Source organism: Mustela nivalis (genome assembly GCF_964662115.1).
Source record: "Mustela nivalis genome assembly, chromosome: 14".
Lineage (NCBI taxonomy): Eukaryota > Metazoa > Chordata > Mammalia > Carnivora > Mustelidae > Mustela > Mustela nivalis.
In genome coordinates this window covers 28,166,163-28,191,126 of record NC_139033.1, presented here as the reverse complement: position 1 = coordinate 28,191,126, position 24,964 = coordinate 28,166,163, and the positions used below count along the sequence as shown (strand labels likewise).

The 24,964-nt window shown below is 35.2% G+C and overlaps 1 protein-coding gene across 1 annotated transcript in view; it reads left to right on the top strand.

Moving 5' to 3' along the window:
* The window catches only part of CCDC102B (coiled-coil domain containing 102B), a gene marked incomplete at its 5' end in the record, with an annotated part of 123,027 nt that overhangs the window by 52,028 nt on the left and 46,035 nt on the right, over positions 1 to 24,964 (top strand). Inside the window, 1 exon segment of the mRNA XM_082698916.1 lies at positions 4,568 to 4,676. Within this exon segment, the coding sequence (XP_082555042.1) occupies positions 4,568 to 4,676 (109 nt within the window).

Sequence of the window (24,964 nt, the reverse complement as noted above, 5' to 3'; positions counted from 1 at the left end):
TGATCGTTCCAGACATCTCTGATCTTTATAGTCGTCTATAAATTCATCTCTTTTCTAATTAAATTAACTATATATGGCTTTGGCTCTTCGCTGAAAGATGCTGCAAATGCTCAAAGTTGTAATTGTAACTACTTGGGAATAGAATCCCAAATGATAAACACTGCTGATTAAAAACACATTTATAAACTTCTTTTTATTCTTTATATTTTGATACTAACTCTATAATTTGAACTAATAGAAAAATTGGTATCTAGATGTTATTACAAGTTAATTTGTTTTTGTCTGGCAAAAGCATTTGACATTAATAGACCTTCAAGAAAATACTTATTAGATATTTTACAATGAAACAGTTCAAAAATGATTAATTCTATCCCCAAATCTTTATGTTTCAGAAATGTTCATACCTGAAAAATATTTTGGTTTATTTTCCTGTCTATATATATATGTCCAAATTTTATCGTCAATTTTTTAAATAGATTTTATTTATTTAATTTCAGAGAGAGAGAGGGAACACAAGCAGCAGGGGTGGGAGAGGGAGAAACAGTCTTCCCACTGAGCAGGGAGCCTGATGCAGGGCTTGGGATCATGACCCGAGCTTAAGGCAGATGCTTAACAACTGAGCCACCAAGGTACCCCTTTATCTTCAATTATTATGGGATCATGATAGTTAACAAAGTATCAAAAGATTACATAGAAATACAATTATATCTTTCCATAAATATCATTTTGGTTCACACCTTATCTTTTAGTTCTGCAAATGTTAAATATTTTAGCAATTAGATCTTTAAAAGTTCATATCATCATATTAAAAATACTTCATTTTTTCTGGACCTTGTTACTTTTTAAAAGAAGTGCATAAAATATGCAATACTCTTTAGAGTAAAATGAGTTTTTTCTGTCACCTTGTTGTAGTTCAAGTGATATGATGATAATTTAAATTTTAAATTTACCTGTAAAATTAATCAGTTTTGAAAATCCCTCCAAAATATAGAATAAATTGATTGGGCCAGAAATTAAGAATTTAAAGAGTATCCTCTGCTGCATAAATTTAAGTGTGCAATGTCCTTATGTCCTCAGTGCTTGCCTGCATAGAGTCACAAAATTTTTTTCATGAAGACATACTAAAAACAAAAATAGCCAAGCATCACATTACCACTAAATATGTGTTTATGAATTGCCTGTCCTTTCATTTCTCTGACTAAATTTTACCATTTTATGTAATAAAAGTATATAATTTAATTTCAGTAAACTAATAAATATTAGTTATTTCATTTAAGATAAGATTGCATTAAGAGATAATACTCTATTTTAAACATTATTAATTTGCCTTAAATAAGGAATAGGAATCCATTTCATTTTATTACAGTTGGGCAAAATTCTATTATTTTCATTTCATGAACTGGCTTTGACTATTCTAAGTCTAGGTGTAATTTAGATGTAATTATATCTTTAGAATACACCTATGTTTCTCTATAACTAAGATTAAAAGTTTAATTAATACATAGTTTGAAGTGGTCTTCTTGAGCCTCTTATAAAATTCTTGAAAGAATATTTACCCCAGTACTTTTTGATGACATTTTTGAGAATTAACATTTATTCTACAGTAATAAGAAATCATTTTTATCTTAATATGAGTTTTTTGCTAACATTATCATTTGATTTATTAGTGTTATATTAAAAAACTCAGAGTGATTTCTGAACATGTATGACCTTGAATTTGGAAATTTTAAAATGTAGGCTTTTCTCAAGTAAATTTTTATATTATTTTACTGATAAATTTTGAGAAAATTTATCATTGTATGCTTATTACACAAATGTAGTTAATTAATATCCTTTAATGAAGTGAATTTATTAATTTACTGTATTCCTTTTCCTTTTTAAAATTTTCAACCCCTGACAGAAAAAACATTCCCATGTTGTTCTCCTGCAACTCTAGTAAATTAAAATTCTAAATATGGTGATTTTTAAACATTCCAATGAAGTTATAAACTTAGTGAAATTTTCTTATATTTTGAAACAAATTTATAAGTCTAAGTCAATACTCAATTTCTTTTAATATTCAAATATGCCTAATCATCCAAAAACCTTATTTTCCAAATGCCAAATATAGAACATATTTTAATATACAGTGATTGTTACATGTTCCCTTTAAGTGTGACACCAAATATTAGTATTTGGCAGTTTGTTCATTATTTCTATACCAAATCCCCTTCTTGAAATCCCAAACATAGTCACTAAGAATAAAAATAATATCTTGGGGGGCATCTCGGTGGCTCAGTCATTAAGAGTTTGCCTTCAGCTCAGGTTATGATCCCGGGGTCTTGGGATCAGCCCCACATTAGGATCCCTGCATAGCGGGAAGCCTGCTTCTCCCTCTCCCACTCGCCTGCTTGTGTTCTCTCTCTCTCTCTCTCTGTCAAATAAATAAATAAAATCTTAAATAAATAAATAATAAATAAAATCTTTTATTTTAAGTTATATAAATTATTTAAGTAATTAAGTTGGGGTCATTAGCTGGCTGGGTCTGCTTATCTATCAGGATTTTGGACTGAGTTGTTAATCTGTAGTTGTGGACATTCATAGGCAGTATTCATAGGACATACTTTTATATCAAGCCCTTTTGTTTGCTACTTTTAATATGTTTGCTGTTAATAAGGCATTTAAAATTATAGTCATATATGGTGCTGGTGTTTTTGCAACCTGAGTCTTCTGAGCTTAAACCCTAACATTCTCACATGTTCTCTTCAGTTCTATGGCTTGGTTCATGCAAATATACTTATATAACTTTTTAATAAGATGTTTAGCCATTGATTGAATTAAATTAATGTATATATGACCTAATTCTATTTTAAAATTTTTTCATTGTATTACTAACTGGAAGATTCATATTTCTCATAAATATGTAAATGACATTCTGTTTTGATTCTGGATACATCTTCTAGATCTGTGATGAATATGTTTCTAAGATCCTTCTAATGACATTAAACTAAAATAGAGCCAAGTGTGTGTATTGGTTAATTATAATTACAATAAGGTTTAACTAACAGCCACAGAATCTCAGTGGTATACAACAATGAGACTTTACTCAGCTGGACTCTGTGAGCCAACTAAGTGCTGACTGATCTAGACTGGACTCTGCAGGAAAGACTGGTTGTGATCCCATCTCTCATACTCCCATGGGGAGCAGTGAGTCTGCATTGCTACATACTTCTCTTTGCTATGGTCAAAATACAAGGTAAAACCAGTTGCATAAACACTTTGAAGGCTCAGACTCATGGTGCCCACTAGCATTCCACTGGTGATGTCAGGCACCTTTTCCATTTTCCAAAACACTGCAAGTTATGATTTCCTTATTACTTACCATCATCACCATTTTCCCAGCTGCTTATGTTTTATCACCATTTTTTCCTGTAGCATCCCCCTTTTAAGTATCATTTTCTATGTCAGTTATCTTTTGAGGCAGGAAAAACACAAAAGAACCACGCACACACACACACTCACACACACACCATGAAATTCAGTGGCCTAAAACAATGATTTATTTTAGCCTATATGGATGCAAAAAAAGGAGAGCCAGATCAGCTTGTTGCCATAGTAAGGTTGGGCTCAGATCTACTTTATGTTTTTATTTGGGAACAGCAATCCCTTGGGGAAATTTTTACAGTGATGGCTGAGACGTAAGAGAAGAAGCCCAACCACACAGATTCTTTACAAACGTCTAGGTCTGTCAAAGCCTAGAAACAAGGACTGGGGAAAGCAACTCTGTCCATTGAGGTAGAGAAAAGAGATTGAGCATTTTTTAACACTAATCACCAGATTAGTGTGCTAAGCACCACACACAGATCAAGATTGGCCATCTGCAAGGGTCGGTATATGCTAATTACCACCAGAAGTAAATAGTTATTTTCAGTGAGTCACTCTGACAGACATATGGCCATACAAAAAAAGTTAATAATTGAGATATTAAAGGACCAGACTTCAATCCTAACTTGTCATTTGTTGTACAAATGGATAAATTAATTTCAATTATTTTAAATAAAGATGCCAGTGAAATTGCTTCATTAAAACAAAATTGCAAATATTTTTTAAAAAGAATTTTTATATCTCCAGTAAATTATTTCTTAAATTACTTTGCGGAGTCCTTGGCATTCTCTTTCATATCAAAGGATTCTTTATTCATATATAGTCAGAATATGAAGTTGGATAAAAGCCATGTTAAAATTAGATATATTTATATATTCTCCTATATAAGAAAACAATATGAATAAGAGAATGAGAGAAATAAATGAAAAATACCAGAGAAAAGCAGGCAGAAAGTCAAATATTTTGATACTAGCAAAGCCAAATTAAATATGTTTAACTTACTCTAATGCTAATTGTTAGAATAACAAATTAAACCAAGTTTTATTCAATATTGATAATTTTTAATAAGCTAGAAAAGTTTTCCTGTGATTACAATGGCCATATACAAGTATAAAAATAAGGAAATTAGGAAATCAAATATTGAATGTGTTCCTATAATTATTTTTAAATTTTAAGTCTATCTTATTTTTAATTCTTTATTTAGAATGCGCTCCTCTTTGGAGAAAGAAATAGAACAACTGGAGTCAGCTTTGTCTGTATGGAAATGGAAATATGAAGAACTGAAAGAATCAAAGCCAAAAAATCTGAAAGAGGTATGGAGGCACGCAGTGTAAAGGGAAAATGAAACTGACTGTTGTCTTGTTCGGGTTGGTTACCTACTGGGCATAAAGTTCCATAGATGAGGAAAAGTTAAAAAATTTAATTTCCTCCATAAAAGGGATATTTTCACTCCCATGTCCATGTGAACTCAGTCAAACTCAGCGCATAGGGAATCTTTCTCTAAAAACACATATTTTGAATGATCAATGTGACACCATTAACTATCCATTCCGGGCACGTGTAAGGGGACTGCTAAGGAGGTCATTATATCATAGCACTTGCAGTAAACAATGTTTCATGTAGCAGTCTGAAAATACCACTAGATTTCTAGTGCACCTAGGTTCTTTTCATATTGGCTTTATGGGTTACTCAGGATCAGGCACTTGCCTTTATAATTTTCCTTTACATTTTCATCGCTAAAATGCTGTCTGAATCTTTCCCATCTCAATGATTTATTAATATTCATTGTTAAAACAATATTAATTGCCCATCTTGTGTATACCAAAGCATCGTTCTAGGTAAGCAGGTGGGGTAGAATAATGAGCAAAGAAAAGAAAAAGCCTGACAAAATGATGACAAGCCAAAGGCTTCAACTGAGTCTTCATTTATTTGGGCGTGTATATATGTGTGTTTATATTAATTATATATTATACATTATATATTATATGTATATACACACATGTGTATCTATATATACAAAGCATGTATATGCTGACCAGCTGTCTAGAGAAGGTGAGTATCTAAATTCTGTATGTAATTGTGCCTCAATCAGAAGCATTATTCCATCTGTTGTTAAAAAAAAGTGGTAAGCAATATTTCTCTTTGTGAAATCCCATATTAATGTTGCTTCAGGTTTGTTTCCAGCAAGTGGTGAAGTTTAGAGTCAATAACTAAGTTTGCTGAAATCACATGAGGAACCTTAGTTGCCAGCATACACCTGCCTTCTGAGTCACTCGCAGGCGTCCTGACGTCCGTGGAGGACGGTGGTGGTTGCGCACTGGCTCTGAGACAGCCGGCTCTGTTAACACAGGGGACTCCTGAGATTTCAAATGAGGGAGAGCTTTTCCTAATACTATTAAGCAAATATCTCCTGCTTAAAAATCATTTATTAACGAAAAGTAATCTCAGTGAGAGCCACAGGCCGTTAGTTTGAGAACATCTCTCAATGAGGGGTAAATCAAACAATTAAAGCTAACAAGCCACATCAGGTTTACCTCTCCTTTGTAGATTCGCGCTAGATTGTCAGAGTTGTTTTGTTTCGTGCTCAAGCTTTAGGTATATATATACACAGTGTATGTGTGTGTACACATACCCCTGCATTTATGTATGGATTCATGGTACTTATATTCACAGGCACCTGACTGAACTGATGTGCACAAGGACAGTAAAGTATTGCTATACAGGAAAAATAGTTCAGAATACAAAAATCATTTATATTTAGAGTGTATGTGTATTTGCCCTTATAATATATTGGGCTCTAAATTTGAGAAAGCTAGTATTGATGATAGAATGGGTTTTAATTTTAATTTTAAAATAAATGTGCATTTACTATCTTTTGCCACTAGTGGACAGTGCAGACTTGATAACGTTAGTTTCTTAATGCTTTTTATTCAAGCAATTTAACATTTATGTAGCAAATGTTTTTGAAAAGGGGCATGATTTTGAGTTGGTTTACAAAAGGATATATATATTTTAAAATGTTTAATGCTTTATATTCAGAGGTGACATTTTGGATATTAAGTGGGAACAAGTCTACTTTAACAAAGCTTTATAGATAAAAAAAATAAAACCAATGTATTTTATTTTACAGTATAAAATGGGCTTACATTTTAATGTAAAAAACCCCATACAATTACAATTTAATGTAAAAAAAACCCATACAGAAATATGTATTAGTACATATGTAACCCTTTTATTAGATAAAATTATAGGGATTTTGGAACAGGGAAAACCTCAACATTGTCGTGAGAAACTTGTTCAACTATTTAAACTTTGAGCACATGTTTCAGTTCAGTGAACTACAAATTTGAACATTGAGTGGAAGTGACGATGAATAAAAAAAAGTTTTATAGTAGATGATGTAAAGTTCATTTTAACAGAGATAAAGAAAAACGTTGTTTGAATTATTTATATGAGATTACTTTTTAAAATCTCTCTACTCCCTAAAACTGGAAGCCTTTTTGAAGAGATGTGGTATGCCCATATGTTTAAATTATTTTAAAAAATATTGTGGAATATTTGAAAATATCTAAAAACTGAATAAAAATATGTTGTCACGTAATTTTTATGTATACTTTGTTTAATTGTTTTATAATAGATTAGAACAAGAAGAATTTTATGGTACATTTAGAAATGGTGTTGCAGAGTAATTATAAGTGTAAAATATTCAAAGTTTCTGTTCAGTTGAAGGGCAGTCTAGAAATCTGTCATGATGTATACTTCATGCGAATACTTCGGGACTGCATGTAAATACTCCTTTCTACTCCAGTCCTCAAAAATTATGGCAAATGACCTTCATTTTACTGTAATTCTTCATCTATAAAAACCTCTTGAATACAAGTGTAACTCCGTTTCAGATGCCTGAAACGGTTACAAGCAAATATATGCCTGGCTAGGAACTGCTGATATAAAGATTAGCAATTTTTAGAGATGGAAACCCACGTGCTTAATAGACCAGGGTTTTTAAAAATGTATTTGAAAATCTGGCCTCTTTAGAGGGAAATCATTCTTAAATAACTGACATTTCGTGAAGAGTAAATGTAAGAACTTAATAGTAAAATCTGATACGTATTTAAAATGCAACCAAGACAATGAGTGGTAGAAATGATTATATTCCACATGCTGTTCCCGTGCTGAATTTAATACTTATTCAGCTTTTCCTTTGCACATCTGTAAGTATTGATTTGGAACTAGATTATGAATTCCAGTTTTTTGAAATGGTCATTTTCATGAAGTCTCATGATTTAGAGAATCAAATCTTCATGGAAGTAATATTGATTACAAACAATTATGGTACTTCTGCTTTAACAATAAATGACTCTGATTCTTTCCATAACGGAAGAGATTTTACCATATGTGGAGAATACTGCTAACATTTTAAAATTGGTCTCAAACTGAAAAATGAAGTATAATCTGTCTTTGACAATTTTGTACTTTTACTGGTATTTTTTTAAGGATTTTTATCGAGGAGTCTTCTCTCTTTTCGTGATAATAACAATGTTTCTAGTAATTTATAATTTACAATGTTCTTTTATAAATATTTATGTTAAATATTTACAGACACAGGCTTTGTGAGACTATATATGTCAGTAGGGCTGTCAATAAAGCCTTCTCTGAAATACTTCAAAACATCTTTCTGATTTGGGGGAAATAGAAGGTTAAAATTAGGATTATATGTAGCTAAAATTCTACACTAACACCATTAATTTTTCAGAAATAAGATTTTTTCTAAATTTTTGTTTTTTAAATTTTTTACTTTAAGTTTGGTTGAAAATACATTCACTTCTTAAAGATTATGCCAGTGGACACTTAGGTTACTTCCATAATTTGGTGATTGTAAATAATGCTGCAAGAGATGTAAGGCTGTATATATCTTTGTGAATTAGTATTTCATTTTGGGGGGATAAATATCCAGTAATATAATTATTGTGTCATGCAATATTTTTATTTTTAATTTTTTGGGGGGAAACTCCATACTGTTTACCACAGTGCCTGTGCCAAATTACATTTCCACCAACAGTGCACGAGGGTTCCTTTTCCCCCACATCCTTGCCAACTCTTGTTATTTCTTGTTTTATTTTAACTATTCTTATGGGTGTGAGGTATATCTCATTGTGGCTTTGATTTGCATTTTCCTGGTGATGAGTGATATAGAGCATCATTTCATGTGTCCGTTGGCCATCTATACGTCGTCTTTGGAAAATGTCTGTTTATGTTTTCTGACCATTTTTGATTGGATTATTTGGGGGTTTTTTTGGTGTTGATTGTATGAGTTCTGTATTTTGGATAGTAAGTCTTTATCAGGTATGTTGTTTGCAATTATCTTCTCCCATTCAGGAGGTTGTCTTAGTTTTGTTGATTGTTTCCTTTACTGTGCAGAAGCTTTTTATTTTGATGTAGTCCCAATAGTTTATTTTTGCTTTTCTTTCCTTGCCAATATGGAAGCTCTTCTGCATGCATAAGGAAACTGTCCTCGATGATACTTAATTGAAACAGGTGGATGGTGGAGTGTTAGTACTGCCGTGAGCTCAAAACTTATTTGAAAATTGTCTGATTTTGATATTTTTGTGACTTAAAGAAATTGCTCTATAGAAATGACCAAAATCGTTAATATATCTTGTGAATTCTAACTCTAAACTGTAGCTCCTATTATTGCGTTCCATCTCTGCCACTTTCCCGGTCATGACCATCCCATCTCCAGCTTCGCGCCCTCCTGCCGGGTCTCTTATCCATCACTGTTGACCTTATCCATCACTGTTGGCCATCAGAGTGATATTTCTAAAAACAAAACTGGATCGTATTACAACCTTGTTTCAAACACTTCAGTGACTTCCCTTTTACTTAGAGTGTAGCTGCCCTCCATGTAACTGGAAGTCTAAGGAAATCTAATTCCACCTGACGAAACCACCAGGTGTTGATGATTCAAAGGGTGTCTGATAATGATACCACTCTTTTCTATCCTCAGCTGCTCTAATGAGCAGTGCCTCAAATTTCAATAGATAGGACCCAATAGAGGATAATTTTTGACTCACATATACCCCCTGCACGTGTTTGGAGGGTAGCCTTCTCTTTCTGCGCAGTGACTGTGCCCTGGGCTCTCAGAGGTCATGCAGCTGACACTCCGCATCTGGTCAAAATTAGAAAGAAAGAGGATGGGATTCCTGTGGGGATGCTTTGTGCTCTAGCCTTGGGGGTGATGTGCCTTATTTCCACTTACAACCCACAGGCAAGAATCCATTTGCATAGTGACACCTAATTGTAAGGAATGTTGGGAAATGTATTCAAGCTGTATACTTAAAAAGAAAGAGAAAATTAATTTTGTAACCATCTAACCAGTTTCTGCTGCAGGAATCAATATATTACATAATTAGTAACATTAACTGGTAAATATGTTTTTAATAAATATATTTAATATATTGCCTTAATTGTTACTGATAAGACTTATATTTAAGGAAAAGTGAGCTTCCTAATCCTAAAATCCATATTAAAAAGCTTGACTTATATCCCCACAGATGAACTGGACTGGTGAAAGCTATTTTTCATGTGAGACCCTTTCACTCTTCATCCTTTGTGTTTGAGAAAGATTATGGAAGGTGTATTTCTTGCAGATCTCTCTTACCCAAAGAATGGGAGAGGAAGGAGTAGAGCTACAGGTGACCAGTTTTTCCTTTAAATTCATCAGTGAAATAACTTCTCCTCCTGGGAACAAAAGAGTACCAGATGGAGGGACACGTGGAGTTGCAGGCCAATAGCTTGCCATCCACAGGGATGGATCCTTTAAGTAGAGATAGAAGCTCCCCTCCCTTTTTCTATTGACCAGAGTCTACATGATTTCATTTCATTTTATTTTTTGAAATCAACTGGTGGATATGTGTTCCTGTGCTGGCTGGGGGGATTGCTCCTGCGTACCAGGGGAAATTTGCACTGGCACTCCCCCGTGCAGCTGAGGAAGCTTGTGTCAGGAATGCAGGAGATCCCTCAGGGAGTCTTAGTGTTACCCTGAGATTATGGTTGTTGGAAAACTACAGCAGTCCAATGCACGCAGGATTTCTAATGGCCCTGAGACTTCGGCAGTGAAGGTTTGGGTCATCCTCCCGGGTGATGAATCCTGATCATCTAGGTGTTCGCTGAAGACAAAGGGAACACAGAGTGAATGGTTGAAGGACCTACAACCAGGTGACCAGTGATAGAAATGAGGACAGAGGTGTCTTGAGTGTTTGTTCCTTGTTTTAAGTATTCCTGCCTCTCTCCCCGTCCCTCTGCCAGCCGCAGCAGCCAACAATGCGCATCTTTTTATATCTTTTTCTTTCCTCTCTGATTCCCTATCATTAACATAAGATGTATTGCTTTTATGTCAGTATTTAAGCATTATTAATTTAACTTCAGAGTATTGAAGTTAAGGATATCAGAAGAGTAAACATTACCCAAGGACTTTACTGCCTCTTCTGGAGAAGAATTAGTACATTTTCAGTTCTATGCAGAAAAGATTTATCATGTTATTAAGACCTTGTTTTTGTCTTAATGAGAAGACTAAGTGTGGTTGTAAAAGATGCATATGGATGCCACATTGACACATTGTGTACTTGGGATGGTTAATTCCATCTCCTGCCTCGAACATCACCACAACTGGTTCTTGGGCTCTCAGACTTGGACTGGGAATTATAACTTTGGCTCCCAATTCTCAGGTCTTTGGGCTTGTACTAGAATTTACTTTACTGGCTCTCTTGGTTTTCCAGTGTACAGACTGCAGATCCTGGAACCTCTTGGTCTCCATAATGACATGAGTCAGTTCCTGTAATAACTGTATCTCTTTCTCTGTGTCTTATCCCTGTGTGTGTGTGTGTGTGTGTGTGTGTGTCTGTTTATATTTATACTCTTTATATTTATATTTATATTTATATTCTTTTTCTTTGGAGAACCTTCACTGGTACCTTTTGGTCCATGCTGTTTTCTCGGTCTAGAACAGTCACACAAAATGTTTTTACCTCCTCCTGGCCGGTCACATCTTACCGTTAACCTCAGTTTACATATGCTTTATAAAGAGGAATGGTCTCAACCCACAAAATGCTTCCTTTACTATTTCACTTCAAAGAAATGTACAAGATTTTAAAATGCCATCTCAAAACATGTAGTTATTTTTGTGTTTCCTTCGAGCTGTCAGCTTCCTGACAATATGTGTCACGCCTGCTTTATTCATCTCCCTCCAGGCAGTGCTGAGCCAATGGTATCATAATTTGTGGTGACCAGCCCTTTTATTCTCTGGCTCTATATGCTTATATTTCTGAATGACCACTGCAGCTATAGTGTGAGGAGGGTAGTGGAAATCCTAGACTTGTCTTTTATTGGCCTGATGAGGCTACTGTTCTCCATTACTAAGGATTTTAGATTTTCCTGGGCATTGGAGTGAACCTTCACCCCTAACAGCCTATCTGTCATGAAAATCTCTTCAGTTTGTTCTTTGCAAGACATAAATTAGCTTATCAGGCCAAGGAATGAGGCTGATAAAATACCGTGTTAGAATTCTATAAATGTATAAGAACAATGAAGCATTATGGGACACGAGTGTGCCAATATAAGTGCCTTCAAGACCTTTTTAAACAAACCTAATTAAGAATAATATAAGCACTAAATTACATAAGTCAGAATTAATAGAACTACTAGTGGATAATTTATAGACATTGCCAAGGTAACGCTCAGAACACCGTGATGACTTACTTAACTCAGAGGCTATTATAAGAATTATAAAAGAAAATTAGGCTATTCAGAAACCACTTTGCTTGTGGATATAAAGATATAGATGGTATAGATATACCTGAAGCTAGATATAAAGAAAAATGTTGAAATCACCTGTTTTAACATCTATTTAAGTTAAACAATACCATTTTAAAAATTAAAACCTAACACAAAGGAATCCATTGATATTTAATTATAGAAACTAATAATTTGAGCATAATGATAAAAGTAGGTCAAAAAGAAAAAGAAAAAACCAACCCTCCTGCCACAAAGAGATAACTCCACCTGCCTGATTGTCTTCCAGCGAGGATATCAGTTTTTTCTTGATTTCAAACTTGAACTGAAACATCAGCTCTTCCTGGATCTCAAGCCTGTACAACTCAGATTGGACCTCTACCAAGGGCCGCTCTGGTTCTTAGGTCTTTAACTTGGCCTGAAACTTTCACCACTGGCTCTCCTTGGTCTCATCAGCTTGCCAACTGCAGAAATTAGGGACTTGTCAGCCTCCATAAATCATGTGAGCCAGTTCCTTATGATAAGTATCTTTATGGGAAAAAGTAAAATTTAAAAATATACGGAAAGATTAAATGTAATATAAATCAAAATAAGGATGATATATATCTCCTATTTGTCTGCCTGATGAACTCTGACTAATACACCAGCCTTACTGAAAAACCTGCAGCTCAACCAGATCTATTCATTGCAAGTCCTGGTTTCTTTCCATCAGATCTGATGATCTGATACATGCAACTGAAAAAGTTACATGTATTCCTAGTTGGTAATATAAATTATGAAATGGAGTGTATACTTTACTTTCCTTATTTTTCATAATGACTGGTAGATTGAAATAAAAGTAATTTCTTTATGTATTGTAGAGAAAATAATGTACTAAAAGAACGATAATTGTTACTTGGTGAGTTAGTGTTTTGAACTACATATACTACTTTGAAATCTTAAGTGGAGAATGAACATGGTTCCTTCTCTGCAAAGGCCACTGTACAGACAAGCTGAAGAAGTTTCAGTTCCATGTCCCTGACATGGACCCCTTCCTGAACCTCGGCAGCCATACTAGCAAGACATATTTGCAAAAGATGTGTAATTTGCAAAAATAAGATAATTGATACACACTTGTTTAAACCTCTCCCTCTTTCCACTTTGAATTTTCCCCCAACACTCTTGTCCTCTTCTGACTTGGACATGAAGTAGCCATAGAAATACTTGGGGTCTTACCAAGTTGAAATTGAATTGAGGATACACAAAGTTTGTATCCGGTGGAATCTATTTTTGGAAGTGTTTGTCTTGTATACCTAGTCAGTATGGAAGTTCTCTCCTCTCAGAAACATGGTTGATACTTTTAAATGAAAAAAATCATAGAAAAGATAATTTTTAGGATACCTATATTTGTGGGGCACAAGTTTCAAAAAGTAAATATCCCCAACAGCAAATAGGCTTGTGTGTTATCTTGTGAGCTCATTTATCCAAACCTAATTCACAGAAAAACTGACCAGCTAGTCTGGAAGAAAGACTAAACTCTATTAAAAATGATGTTACACAGTCACTATCATAATAGAGGTTGATGACAGTCAAAAGGCTAGGAAAAATTTGTAGTTGTTACTTAGTAGTTATTCCTAGACCTTTATATGATTTTTCAGGTTTTATGATCTATTACAGTATATGTCAGCTTTCCAAATATTGTGAATGTTGTTTACTCATTTGAAATAACTATTTATTTTCATTCCTAATTGAGCTTTGTCCCCAGTTGTTAAAAAAAAAAAAAATCATCCTCTATAAAACCTGAATTTAAATACTCATGTTCCTCTGCTTTCCCTTAGCTCAACCTCCAAAATTTCAGCAGATGCTTTTTTCTGCGTAGTGTGATTTTCTGGTGTCCATGCTGTTATTTTATTACTTATTACAAGTGCCTGCTTGCTTTTTATCTCTTCACCTAGACAATAATCACCTTCGGGGCTGAGACACCTTCCATTACCTGAGTCTGACTCAGTGAGAAGTGGTCAAAAGACACTTGGAATGGATTTAATAAGGGTAGGTAAATGTTTTAGGTCAAGGAAAGGAGAGTTGCAGGAGGATTCCAACCCCTTGCTCTTGGTCTATTTTCCATTGTTCTGGCTCCATCTCCCAACCCCCTCCCCTCCCCGTAGAGATGGCTTTTGCTGATTCTACATATAGCCTTGGTTACACAAAAAGACATTAAGTCCCAAAGAAGAAAAGTGGATTGTCAGCTATTTGGTCATGGGAAGGATTTGCACAGGTCAGGCTCCTAGCTCCAAAGATTTCAAAAATGCCATATGTTAGGGGAGAGGAGGAATGCATTAACCAACTTCAAGTCACCAAATTAGTAGAAAATTATATAAGATGGAATGTTTCCAAGAGTATCTTATTTGCATAAAAAGTAAAGAGCATTGTATGCATTTTAGACTTAAATCACAAGTTTAAGTTCTATTTTAATATTGACAGAGTTTGGGAAGTATCTAATTCACCCCCATCTCAAGGGTAAGTAATGAAATACACAGAGTAAGGAGTGAGTAGGCTTTTTAATTCTTCCTCAGATAGGGATGCCGATGAGACAAATTAAGAGGTGAAAGCTCATTTTGTGCTTCAGGTAGTTTCATTAAGAATGCTCCTAACAAAAGCTCTTTGTGATTCAAAATTAAAGGAGATGGCATAATTGCTGTGATTCTTTCAATGAAGCAATCTTTGCTCTTTACATATTTTTAACAGCTTTATGGTGATATAATTCACGGGCTGTACAACTCATCCACTTAGAGCACAGTTCAGCGGCCACTGTATTCACAAACTTGTGTTGCTATCACTACAATCAGCTTTAAAATATTTCATCAGTCCGAAAAGAAACCTCTCTCCATTAGCATGGCCCTCCAAGCACCACGGGTTGAGGTAATCACTAATCCAATTGAACACTGTAGAATTGCCAATTCTGGAAACTTCCCATAAATGGAATTTTGACTGGCTTTTTCCACTTTATGTTGGGTTTTTAATGCATTTCTGTATTCTGCTATCTCAGCCACTATTTCTGCCACAACTCAATAAAGACATAAACATTATGCTGATCTTTTTTTTATGGAAACCTCATTTTAAAAAAATTAAAAGGTCTAATTATCCAAAATACACAGAGAACTCTTAAAACCCAACAGTAAGAACAGAAGCAACCTGATTTAAAAATGGGCCAAGAACTTAGACACCTCACTAAAGAAGATACACAAATGGCAAATAGACATATGGAAAGATGCTCCACATACTATATCATGAGGAAAATGAAAATTAAAACAAGATGAGATACCACTGCATACCTGTGAGAACGGCCAATACCCATAAGACTGGCAACACCGAATGCTGCCAAGGATGTGGAACAACAAGAACTCTCATTCATTGCTAGAAAGGAATTTCTGGAAAGGAAAGCAAAATGGTGACCCTAGTTAGCAATGCTGTGCTGTATACTTACAAGTTGCTATAAGAATAGAGCTTTAAGATTTTCACAAGGACAACAATAACAGCAACGTGATAATTGTATGCGGTGAAGGGTGTATTAACTAACTTCACTGTGGTAAACCTTTCACGATGTAGGAGTATCAAATCATCACATTGTATACCTTAAACTTACACAGTGTTGTATGTCAATTGTGTCTAAGCTGGACAACATTTTTCTAAAAAATGATCTAAAAAGATCTAAAAAAAGATCTAAAAAGATCTTTCTAAAAAGATCTTTACAGGAGCCTGGGTGGCCCAGTCAGTTAAGTGTCCGACACTTGGGTTTGGCTCAGGTTGTGATCTCAGTGTCATGAGATCAGATTGTGCATCAGGCTTGCACTAGCGTGGAGCCTGCTTCAGTTTCTCTCTCCCTCTGCCCTCCCCACCCTAGTTCTCTCCTCTCCTCTCGAGCCAATAAATCTTTTTTTTTTTTTTAAGAATTTTTAAAAGACATTTGATAGTTGTAAATGATGAGGGAGAAAAAGACTTTTTTTTCACTACTGGCTTTGAATTTGATTTTGATATGTGTTGAGATGATCTTTATATATCTTTCCCCTTGAGTTTGTGGAATTTCTTGAATCTGTGTATCTAGGGTTTTTTTTTTAATTTGGAAACTTTTTGATCATTATTTTTTAAAAATATTTGTCCCCAACCCTTTCTCAGGGACATCAATTACATCCAGCCACTTGAAGTTGTCTTGGAGCTTGCTAATTAGCACCCATTGTAGTGCTGTTGTCGTGAGCTAATGGAAATATAGCAGAGGGCTTTGAGAGAGGAAGTTTGTTTAGTGGGCTATATCCAGCACCTTGATTGTTCCTGAGTTTTCAGATGGTCTTCTCTAGGATTAGGTTAGTAGGGTTTGCTGAATGGTGCAATGGAAGTTAGGTCTCTACCCTCCCATAGAGATTGGGCAAAGAGGGCTCCCTCCTTCATGGGTACATTTCAAAGAGATGGTTCCCAGCCCCTAGAGAAAGTCATGCCTGGGTCACAAAGGTGGCAGAAGGCTGGGAGAAGGTTTATACTTCAATGAGGTTGAGAAGGAATTTATAGTTGCTGGGTGTTGTTTTCAAAAGAAACATGAAGAAAATGAAAATTAAAGAGCATGCCATCACAAATAAACCTGTCTAAATTTTAATCAAGTTGAGGGGAACATTAAGGCCTTCTTGGTCATTTTTAATTCTATCATTTTTATTATTTCTGAGCAAGTTTCAATTGATTGATTTTGCTGCTCGTTATGGGTCATGTGTTTGTATTTGTTTGCATGGCATGTAATTTTTGATGGGACTCCTGTTACTGGGAATTTTATCTTGTTGAATGGGTGGTGAATATTTTTATAGTTAAAAAAATATTTTTGAGCTTTTTTCTGTGACCTAGTTCTATTACTTGGAGACATTTTTATCTTTTTTTGCTGTGGAGCTTTTAAGCCTGGTTAGGTGAGAGCAGAGTAGCATTTAGTCTATGGTTATTTTTCCTACTGAGTCCAGAGGCAAAACCATTCTGAGTACTTCACCTAATGGACCATGCATGAATTGTGAGGTTTATCTCGAGCAGTTGGATTTAAGAATTCTTATTGCTGATCTTTTATCAGTTGTAGGGATTATTTCTTTTAATCCTTTCGGGGGTAACTTTTCTCAAAGTTATGCTCAGGTCACCACCCTGGTAAGTACTAGGTAGACCTCCAGGGTTCTCCCTGTGCTCAAGACCCTTCTGGAGCTCTTGCCCATGCTAAGCCTCAGCCCGCTTCGTTCCCAGCTTCACCTCCACTCAGGGAGACCACCTTGCTCTTCCTTCCTAATCTATGAGCTGAACATTCCCTCCAGGCAGTAAATGAGCCATGTGGCGGCTATTTTTCTTTGTTTTCCATGTCTTCAGAATTGCCTGATAACCAGTGTTTTTATAACAGTTGTTTGCTCTATTTTTCTTGCTATTTTAATAGTTTCAGATTGCCAGATTTGGTTTCTGCTACTCCATCCTGATCTGTAGTCGCTATTGTTTTGACCATATATTAGAAGTATGGTTTTCCATCCTGTTTTCCTTACATGTGGCTTTTGGAAAAAAGTGGTTAGTTTTTAGTTAGAATGTGTTTTACATATGTTTTGTGAATGTTTTGGTTAGTCATGATAACTTGTTTTTGTTTTTTTATTTTTGCTTAAAGATTTATTTTTTATTTGACAGACAGAGATCCCAAGTAGGCAGAGAGGCAGATGGGGAGGGGGGGAGGCAGGCTTCCCGCTGAGCAGAGAGCCCCATGTGGGGCTCGATGCCAGGACCCTCGGATCATGACCTGAGCTGAAGGCAGAGGCTTTAACCCACTGAGTCACGTAGGCACTCCATGATAACTTGTTTTAAAATAATATTTGTCTTAAATATATTTTCTTCTTTTCTGGATTAAAAAAGTACAGAAGTTACTACCTTATGTTAGGTAACATTTTATTTTTTTACATAATTTCTAACCTGTTTATCATTCTTCCTTTTTCTAATTTATCAAGGTATATAATTTTGATCTCTTCCTTTCACGTAATATTAACACTGGAAAATTACATAGAATAAACTCTAGCTTATCTTATCCTTTTATGAAAAGCAGAATAATTTGAGTCCTAAAAGGCTGGTTGTCCAAGGCCAGAGAAGAGCTTTAGTCAGACCAGATTATAACACAGTCTTCCTGATGTTTTTCTAATAGTCTTTTGACTACTCTGCTGTTGGCTCTTTTATAAACATGGTAGAAATTTTATTGGAAGTCTGTGACCAAGCAATACAACTTTTGTTGTTGTTGTGATTTAGTACCTGAAGTTGTTAGAAATGGATAAATCAAAAGTTAAGAGGGGAAAAAAGCAATATCTTTAGATTCAACATGGAATAAAGGAAAGTGATTGATTTCTCTGTTCATCAGTCATCGTGCAAAATAACTTCATTCTATTGGTAAAAAAGTTTGTATAAACATCTCTTGACAAATATCCACACAAAGAACTGCACCCCATTGTATTCTCTTATTAGTTTTTTTTAATCTAAAATACATACTAGTTAACTTCTTGACAAAATACAAATTAAATTTCTCAGATGAACATTCTCTGCAAGTCATGATTAATCTTCCATTGACCAGTGTGATCCTCTTTGATAACCTTGTGGATAAATCTGTTAAGAATAATGAATTATTCTTTGAGACTCTAATTGGCTTTCCCCTGGCCTTTGAGTGATTCTGTGGACAGAAATCAGCTATCAGTAAAACGTGTAACCTTGGATTATTGAGGTAACTACTGAGCCTGCACTTGAATAAAGCTGGAAGTTGGGTAGTATAACAATGGTATTCAGAATGCACACTTTCCACTGGACAGAGTAGAAATGTGTTATTTTTCATACTCCTGATTTCTAATCTTATGACTTGATTAACTCTCAGACGAACACCATTCGTATTCATCTGCACCCCCACAACCACATACAGAAGATAAAAGTCACCTGCTATAACCTGTATATTATGTGTTTTCTATATGAAAATCTAATCATGTCTTTAATAGATACAGATTCTGAACCTGAATTACTAACAGAACAAAGACTGTAGATTAATAGATCCTATACTCTCAGATAAGCCAGAATTGGGCAACTTTCCAAGTATGCTCATGCACAGGTATAAGAGATTTTACAAGCAGGGGGACCATTATTTTTTAAGCTTTTTATAATAGAAAATATCAACTGTATACAAAAACAAATACTATCATGAATGCCAATTTTCCCATCAGCTATATTTTATAATGATTGTCTTTTGGCTGATTATTTTTAACCATACCAAATCCATCCACATTACAGCCTTGGATTATTCTATCTGGGCCTATTTCTGTATGTATCTCAAAATGTAAGGACTATTATTAAACATAAAAATACCATTTTGAAACCTAAAATAATAACATTAATCTGCTAATATCAAATATATGGTGATAAAATTTCCAATTTTATTTTCATAGTTTACTTACTTGAATCAAAATCAAATAAAGCTTAGGCATTCTAATTGGATGTCTTTTTTAAAATTTATTTTATTAACATATAATTATTATTTGCCCCAGGGGTACAGGTCTATGACTCTTCAGGCTTACACATTTCACAGCACTCATCATAGCACATACCCTCCCCTTGTGCATAACCCAGTCACTCTCTCCTTCCCCCTCCCCCCAGCAACCCTCTGTTTTGTGAGATTAAGAGTCCCTTATAGTATGTCTCCCTCCCGATCCAATCTTGTTTCATTTTCTCCTTCCCTACCATTCACAATCCCCTGCCCTGCCTCTCAAATTTCTCATATCAGAGGGATCATATGATAATTGTCTTTCTCTGATTGACTTCTTTATTATTCTCTGATTGACTTGGCATAATACCCTCTAGTTCCATCCACGCCATTGCAAATGGCAAGATTTCATTTATTTTGATGGCTGCATAGTATTCCGTTGCATGTATGTGTGTGTGTGTATATATACCACATCTTATATATATATATATATATTATATATAATATTTTATATATATATATATACCACATCTTCTTCATCCATCCATCTGTTGATGGACATCTGGGTTCTTTCCATAGTTTGGCTATTGTGGACATTGCTGCTATAAACATTCGGGCACACATACCCCTTCAGATCACTACATTTGTTATCTTTAGGGTAAATACACAGTAGTGTGATTCCTGGGACATAGGGTAGCTCTATTTTCAACTTTCTGTGGAGCCTCCGTGCTGTTTTCCAGAGTGGCTGCACCAGCCTGCATTCCCACCAACAGTGTAGGAGGGTTCCCCTTTCTCACATCCTCGCAAACACCTATTGTATCCTGACATATTAATTTTAGCTTTTCTGAGTAGTGTGAGGTGGTATCTCACTGTGGGTTTGGTTTTTATTTCCCTGATGCTGAGTGATATAGAGCACTTTTAGCCACCTGGATGTCTTTGCAGAAATGTCTGTTCCTGTCTTCTGCCCATTTCTTGATTGGATTATTTGTTCTTTGGGTGTTGAGTTTGATAAGTTCTTTATAGAATTTGGATACTAGCCCTTTATCTCATATGTAATTTGCAAATATCTTCTCCCATTCTGTCCATTGTATTTTGGTTTTGTTGACTGTTTCCTTTGCTGTGCAAAAGCTTTTGATCTTGGTGAAGTCCTGGTAGTTCATTTTTGTGTTTGCTTCTCAAATATCACCTTTGGTGATGTTTCTAGGAAGAAGCTGCTGCATCTGAGGTTAAAAACGTTGCTGCCTATGTTCTCCTCAAGGATTTTGATGAATTCCTGTCTCGCATTGAGGTCTTTCATCCATTTTGAGTCTATTTTTGTGTGTGGTGTAAGGAAATGGTCCAGTTTCATTCTTCTGCATGTGGCTCTCCAATTTTCCCAGCACCATTTGTTGAAGAGACTGTCTTTTTTCCATTGGACATTCTTTCCTGCTTTGTCAAAGAGTAGTTGACCATAGAGTTGAGGGTCTATTTCTGGGCTCTCTATTCCGTTCCATTGATCTTTGTGTCTGTTTTTGTGCCAGTACCATACAGTCTTGATGATTATAGCTTTGTAATAGAGCTTGAAGGCTGGAATTGTGATGCCACCAACTTTGGCTTTCTTTTTCAACATTCCTCTGGCTATTTGGGGTGTTTTCTGGTTCCATATAGATTTTAGGATTATTTGTTCCATTTCCTTGAAAATATCAGTGGTATTTTGATAGGGGTTGCATTAAATATGTAGGTTGCTTTAGGTAGCATAGACATTTTCACAATTTGATCTTCCAATCCATGAGCATGGGGCATTTGTCCATTTCTTTGTGTCTTCCTCAATTTCTTTCATGAGTACTTTATAGTTTTCTGAGTACAGATTCTTTGCCTCTTTGGTTAGGTTTATTCCTAGGTATCTTATGGATTTGGGTTCAATTATAAATTGGATTGACTCCTTAATTTCTCATTCTTCTGTCTTGCTGTTGATGTATAGAAATGCAACTGATTTTTGTGCATTGATTTTATAACCTGACACTTCACTGAATTTCTGTATGAGTTCTTGAAGTTTTGAAGCAGAGCCTTTTGGGTTTTCCACATAAATGATACTATATGATACATAAGTATCATAACATCTGCAAAAAGTGAGAGTTTGACTTCTTTGCCAATTCAGATGTCTTTAATTTCTTTTTATTTTCTGATTGTTGAGGCTAGGACTCCTAGAACTATGTTGAATAACAGTGGTGATAGTGCACATCCCTGCCATGTTCCTGACCTTAGGGGAAAAGCTCTTAGTTTTTCCTCATTGAGAAGAATATTCACTGTGGGTTTTTCATAGATGGCTTTGATGATATTGAGGTATGGACCCTCTGTCTCTACACTTTGAAGAGTTTTGATCAAGAAAGGATGCTATACTTTTTCAAAGCTTTTTCAGCATCTATTGAAAGTATCATATGGTTCTTGTTCTTTCTTCTATTAATGTATTGTACACATTGATTGATTCGTGGATGTTGAACCAATCTTGCAGCTCAGGAATAAATCTTACTTGGTCATGGTGAATAATCCTTTTAATGTACTGTTGGATCCTATTGGCTAGTATTTTGGTGAGAATTTTTGCATCTGTGTTCATCAAGGATATTGGTCTGTAATTCTCCTTTTTGATGGGGTCTTTGTCTGGTTTTGGGATCAAGGTAATGCCAGCATCATAAAGAGTTTGGAAGGTTTTCCTTCCATTTCTGTTTTTGAACAGCTTCAGGAAGAGTTGGTATTAATTCTTCTTTAAATATTTGGTCGGCGGGGCACCTGCGTGGCTCAGTGGGTTAAGCCTCTGCCTTCGGCTCAGGTCATGATCCCAGGGGCCTGGGATCGAGTCCCACATTGGGCTCTCTGCTCAGCAGGGAGCCTGCTTCTCCTCATCTCTCTCTCTGTCTGTCTCTCTGCCTATTTGTGATCTCTCTCTCTGTCAAATAAATAAATAAAATTAAAAAAAATATATTTGGTAGGCTTCCCCTGGGAAGTCATCTGGCCCTGGGCTCTTATTTGTTGGGAGATTTTTGATGACTGCTTCAATCTTCTTACTGGTTATGGGTCTGTTCAGGTTTTTTTGTTTTGTCCTTGTTCTGTTTTGGTAGTTTATATGTCTCTAGGAATGCATCCATTTCTTTCAGATTGTCAAATTTGCTGATGTATAGTTGCTCATAATATGGTCTTATAATTATTTGTATTTATTTGGTGTTGGTTGTGAACTCTTCTATTCATGATTTTATTAATTTGGGTCCTTCCTCTTTTCTTTTTGATAAGTCTGGCCAGGGGTTTCTCAATCTTATTAATTCTTTCAAAGAGTCAGCTCTTAGTTTGTTTATTTGTTCTACTATTCTTTTGGTTTCTATTTCATTGATTTCTACAATGGTTTTTATTATTTCTCTTCTCCTGCTGGATTTAGGCTTTCTTTGCTGTTCTTTCTCCAGGTCCTTTAGGTATAGGGTTAGGTTGGGTACTTGAGACCTTTCTTGTTTCTAAAAAAGTCTTGTATCGCTATATACTTTCCTCTCAGGACTGCCTTTGCTCTGTCCCAAAGATTTTGAACAGTTGTGTTTTCATTTTCATTTGTTTCCATGAATTTTTTCAATTCTTCTTTAATTTCCAGATTGTCCCATTCATTCCTTAGTAAGATGCTCTTTAGCCTCCATGTATTTGAGTTCTTTCCAATTTACCTCTTGTGATTGAGTTCTAGCTTCAGAGCTTTGTGGTCTGAATATATGCAGGGAATGATCCCAATCTTATAGTTGGTTGAGACCTAATTTGTGATCGAGGATGTGATCTATTCTGGAGAATGTTCCATGTTCCCTAGAGAAGAATGTGTATTCTGTTGCTTTGGGATGGAATGTTCTAAATATGTCTGTGATGTCCATCTGGTCCAGTGTGTCATTTAAACCTTTATTTCCTTGTTGATCTTTTGCTTAGATAATCTGTCCATTTCAATGAGGGGGGATGTTAAAGTCCCCTACTATTATTGTATTATTGTCAATGTGTTTCTTTGATTTTGTTATTAATTGGTTTATGTAGTTGGCTGCTCCCATGTTAGGGGCATAGATATTTAAAATTGTTAGATCTTCTTGTTGGATAGAGCCTTTAAGTATGATATAGTGTCTTTCCTCATCTCTTATTATAGTCTTTGGCTTAAAATCTAATTGATCTGATATAAGGATTGCCACCCCAGCTTTCTTCTGATGTCCATTAGCATGGTAAATTGTTTTCCACTCCCTCAATTTAAATCTGGAGGTGTCTTTGGGTCTTCAGTGAGTTTCTTGTAGACAACATATTGATGGGTTTTGGTTTTCTATTCTGATACCCTCTGTCTTTTAATTGGGGCATTTAGCTTATTCACGGTAACTATTGAAAGATATTAGTTTAGTGCCATTGTATTGCCCGTAAGGTGACTGTTGCTGCATATTGTCTTTGTTCCTTTCTGATCTACTACTCTTAGTCTCTCTCTTTACTTAGAGGACCCCTTTCAATATTTCCTGTAGGGCTGGTTTGGTGTTTGCAAATTCTTTTAATTTTTGTTTGTCCTGGAAACTTTTTATCCCTCTTTCTATTTTAATGACAGGCTAGCTGGATATAGTGTTCTTGCCTGCATATTTTTCTCATTCGATGCTCTGAATATATCATGTCAACCATTTCTGGCCTGCCAGGTGTCTGTGGATAGGTCTGCTGCCAATCTAATATTTCTACCATTGTATGTTACAGACCTCTATTCCCAAGCTGTGTTCAGGATTTTCTCTTTATTACTAAGACTTGTAAGTTTTACTTATTTTTTAAGTATTTTTAAGTTTTTTAAGTTTTACCTATTTTTATTGATTTTGAGGATGTTTCTCTGAGCCTCCCTGATTTTGATGCTTGTTCCCTTTGCCTTATTAGAGAAATTCTCTACAATAATTTGCTCCAGTATACCTTCTGCCCCGCTCTCTCTTTCTTCTTCTTCATTTTTTATATTAGCAACTGCAAACATTCGATGAAATCGTAGTACTCTTTTGTAGTTTACTTACTCTGTGGTATGACAAGATATACACTCAATGGCATGACTCATCTTCAGAGAGTCCTGGGCTCTCATAATAGGAAATATCTCAATGCCACAGTCTGCATGGATGAGTATGTTGCTGAAATTATAATCACTATTTCAGGCCATTTTAGAGGAAAAATTCTGGGATCCCAATTATTCTAATAATGTTTCATCTTATGGTATCATTTATCTCTCGAATTTTCCCCTCATGGTCCAGTAGTAGCTTGTCTCTCTTTCACTCAGCTTCTTTATTCTTCATTATTTGTTCTTCTCTATCACTAATTCTCTCTTCTGACTCATTTATCCTA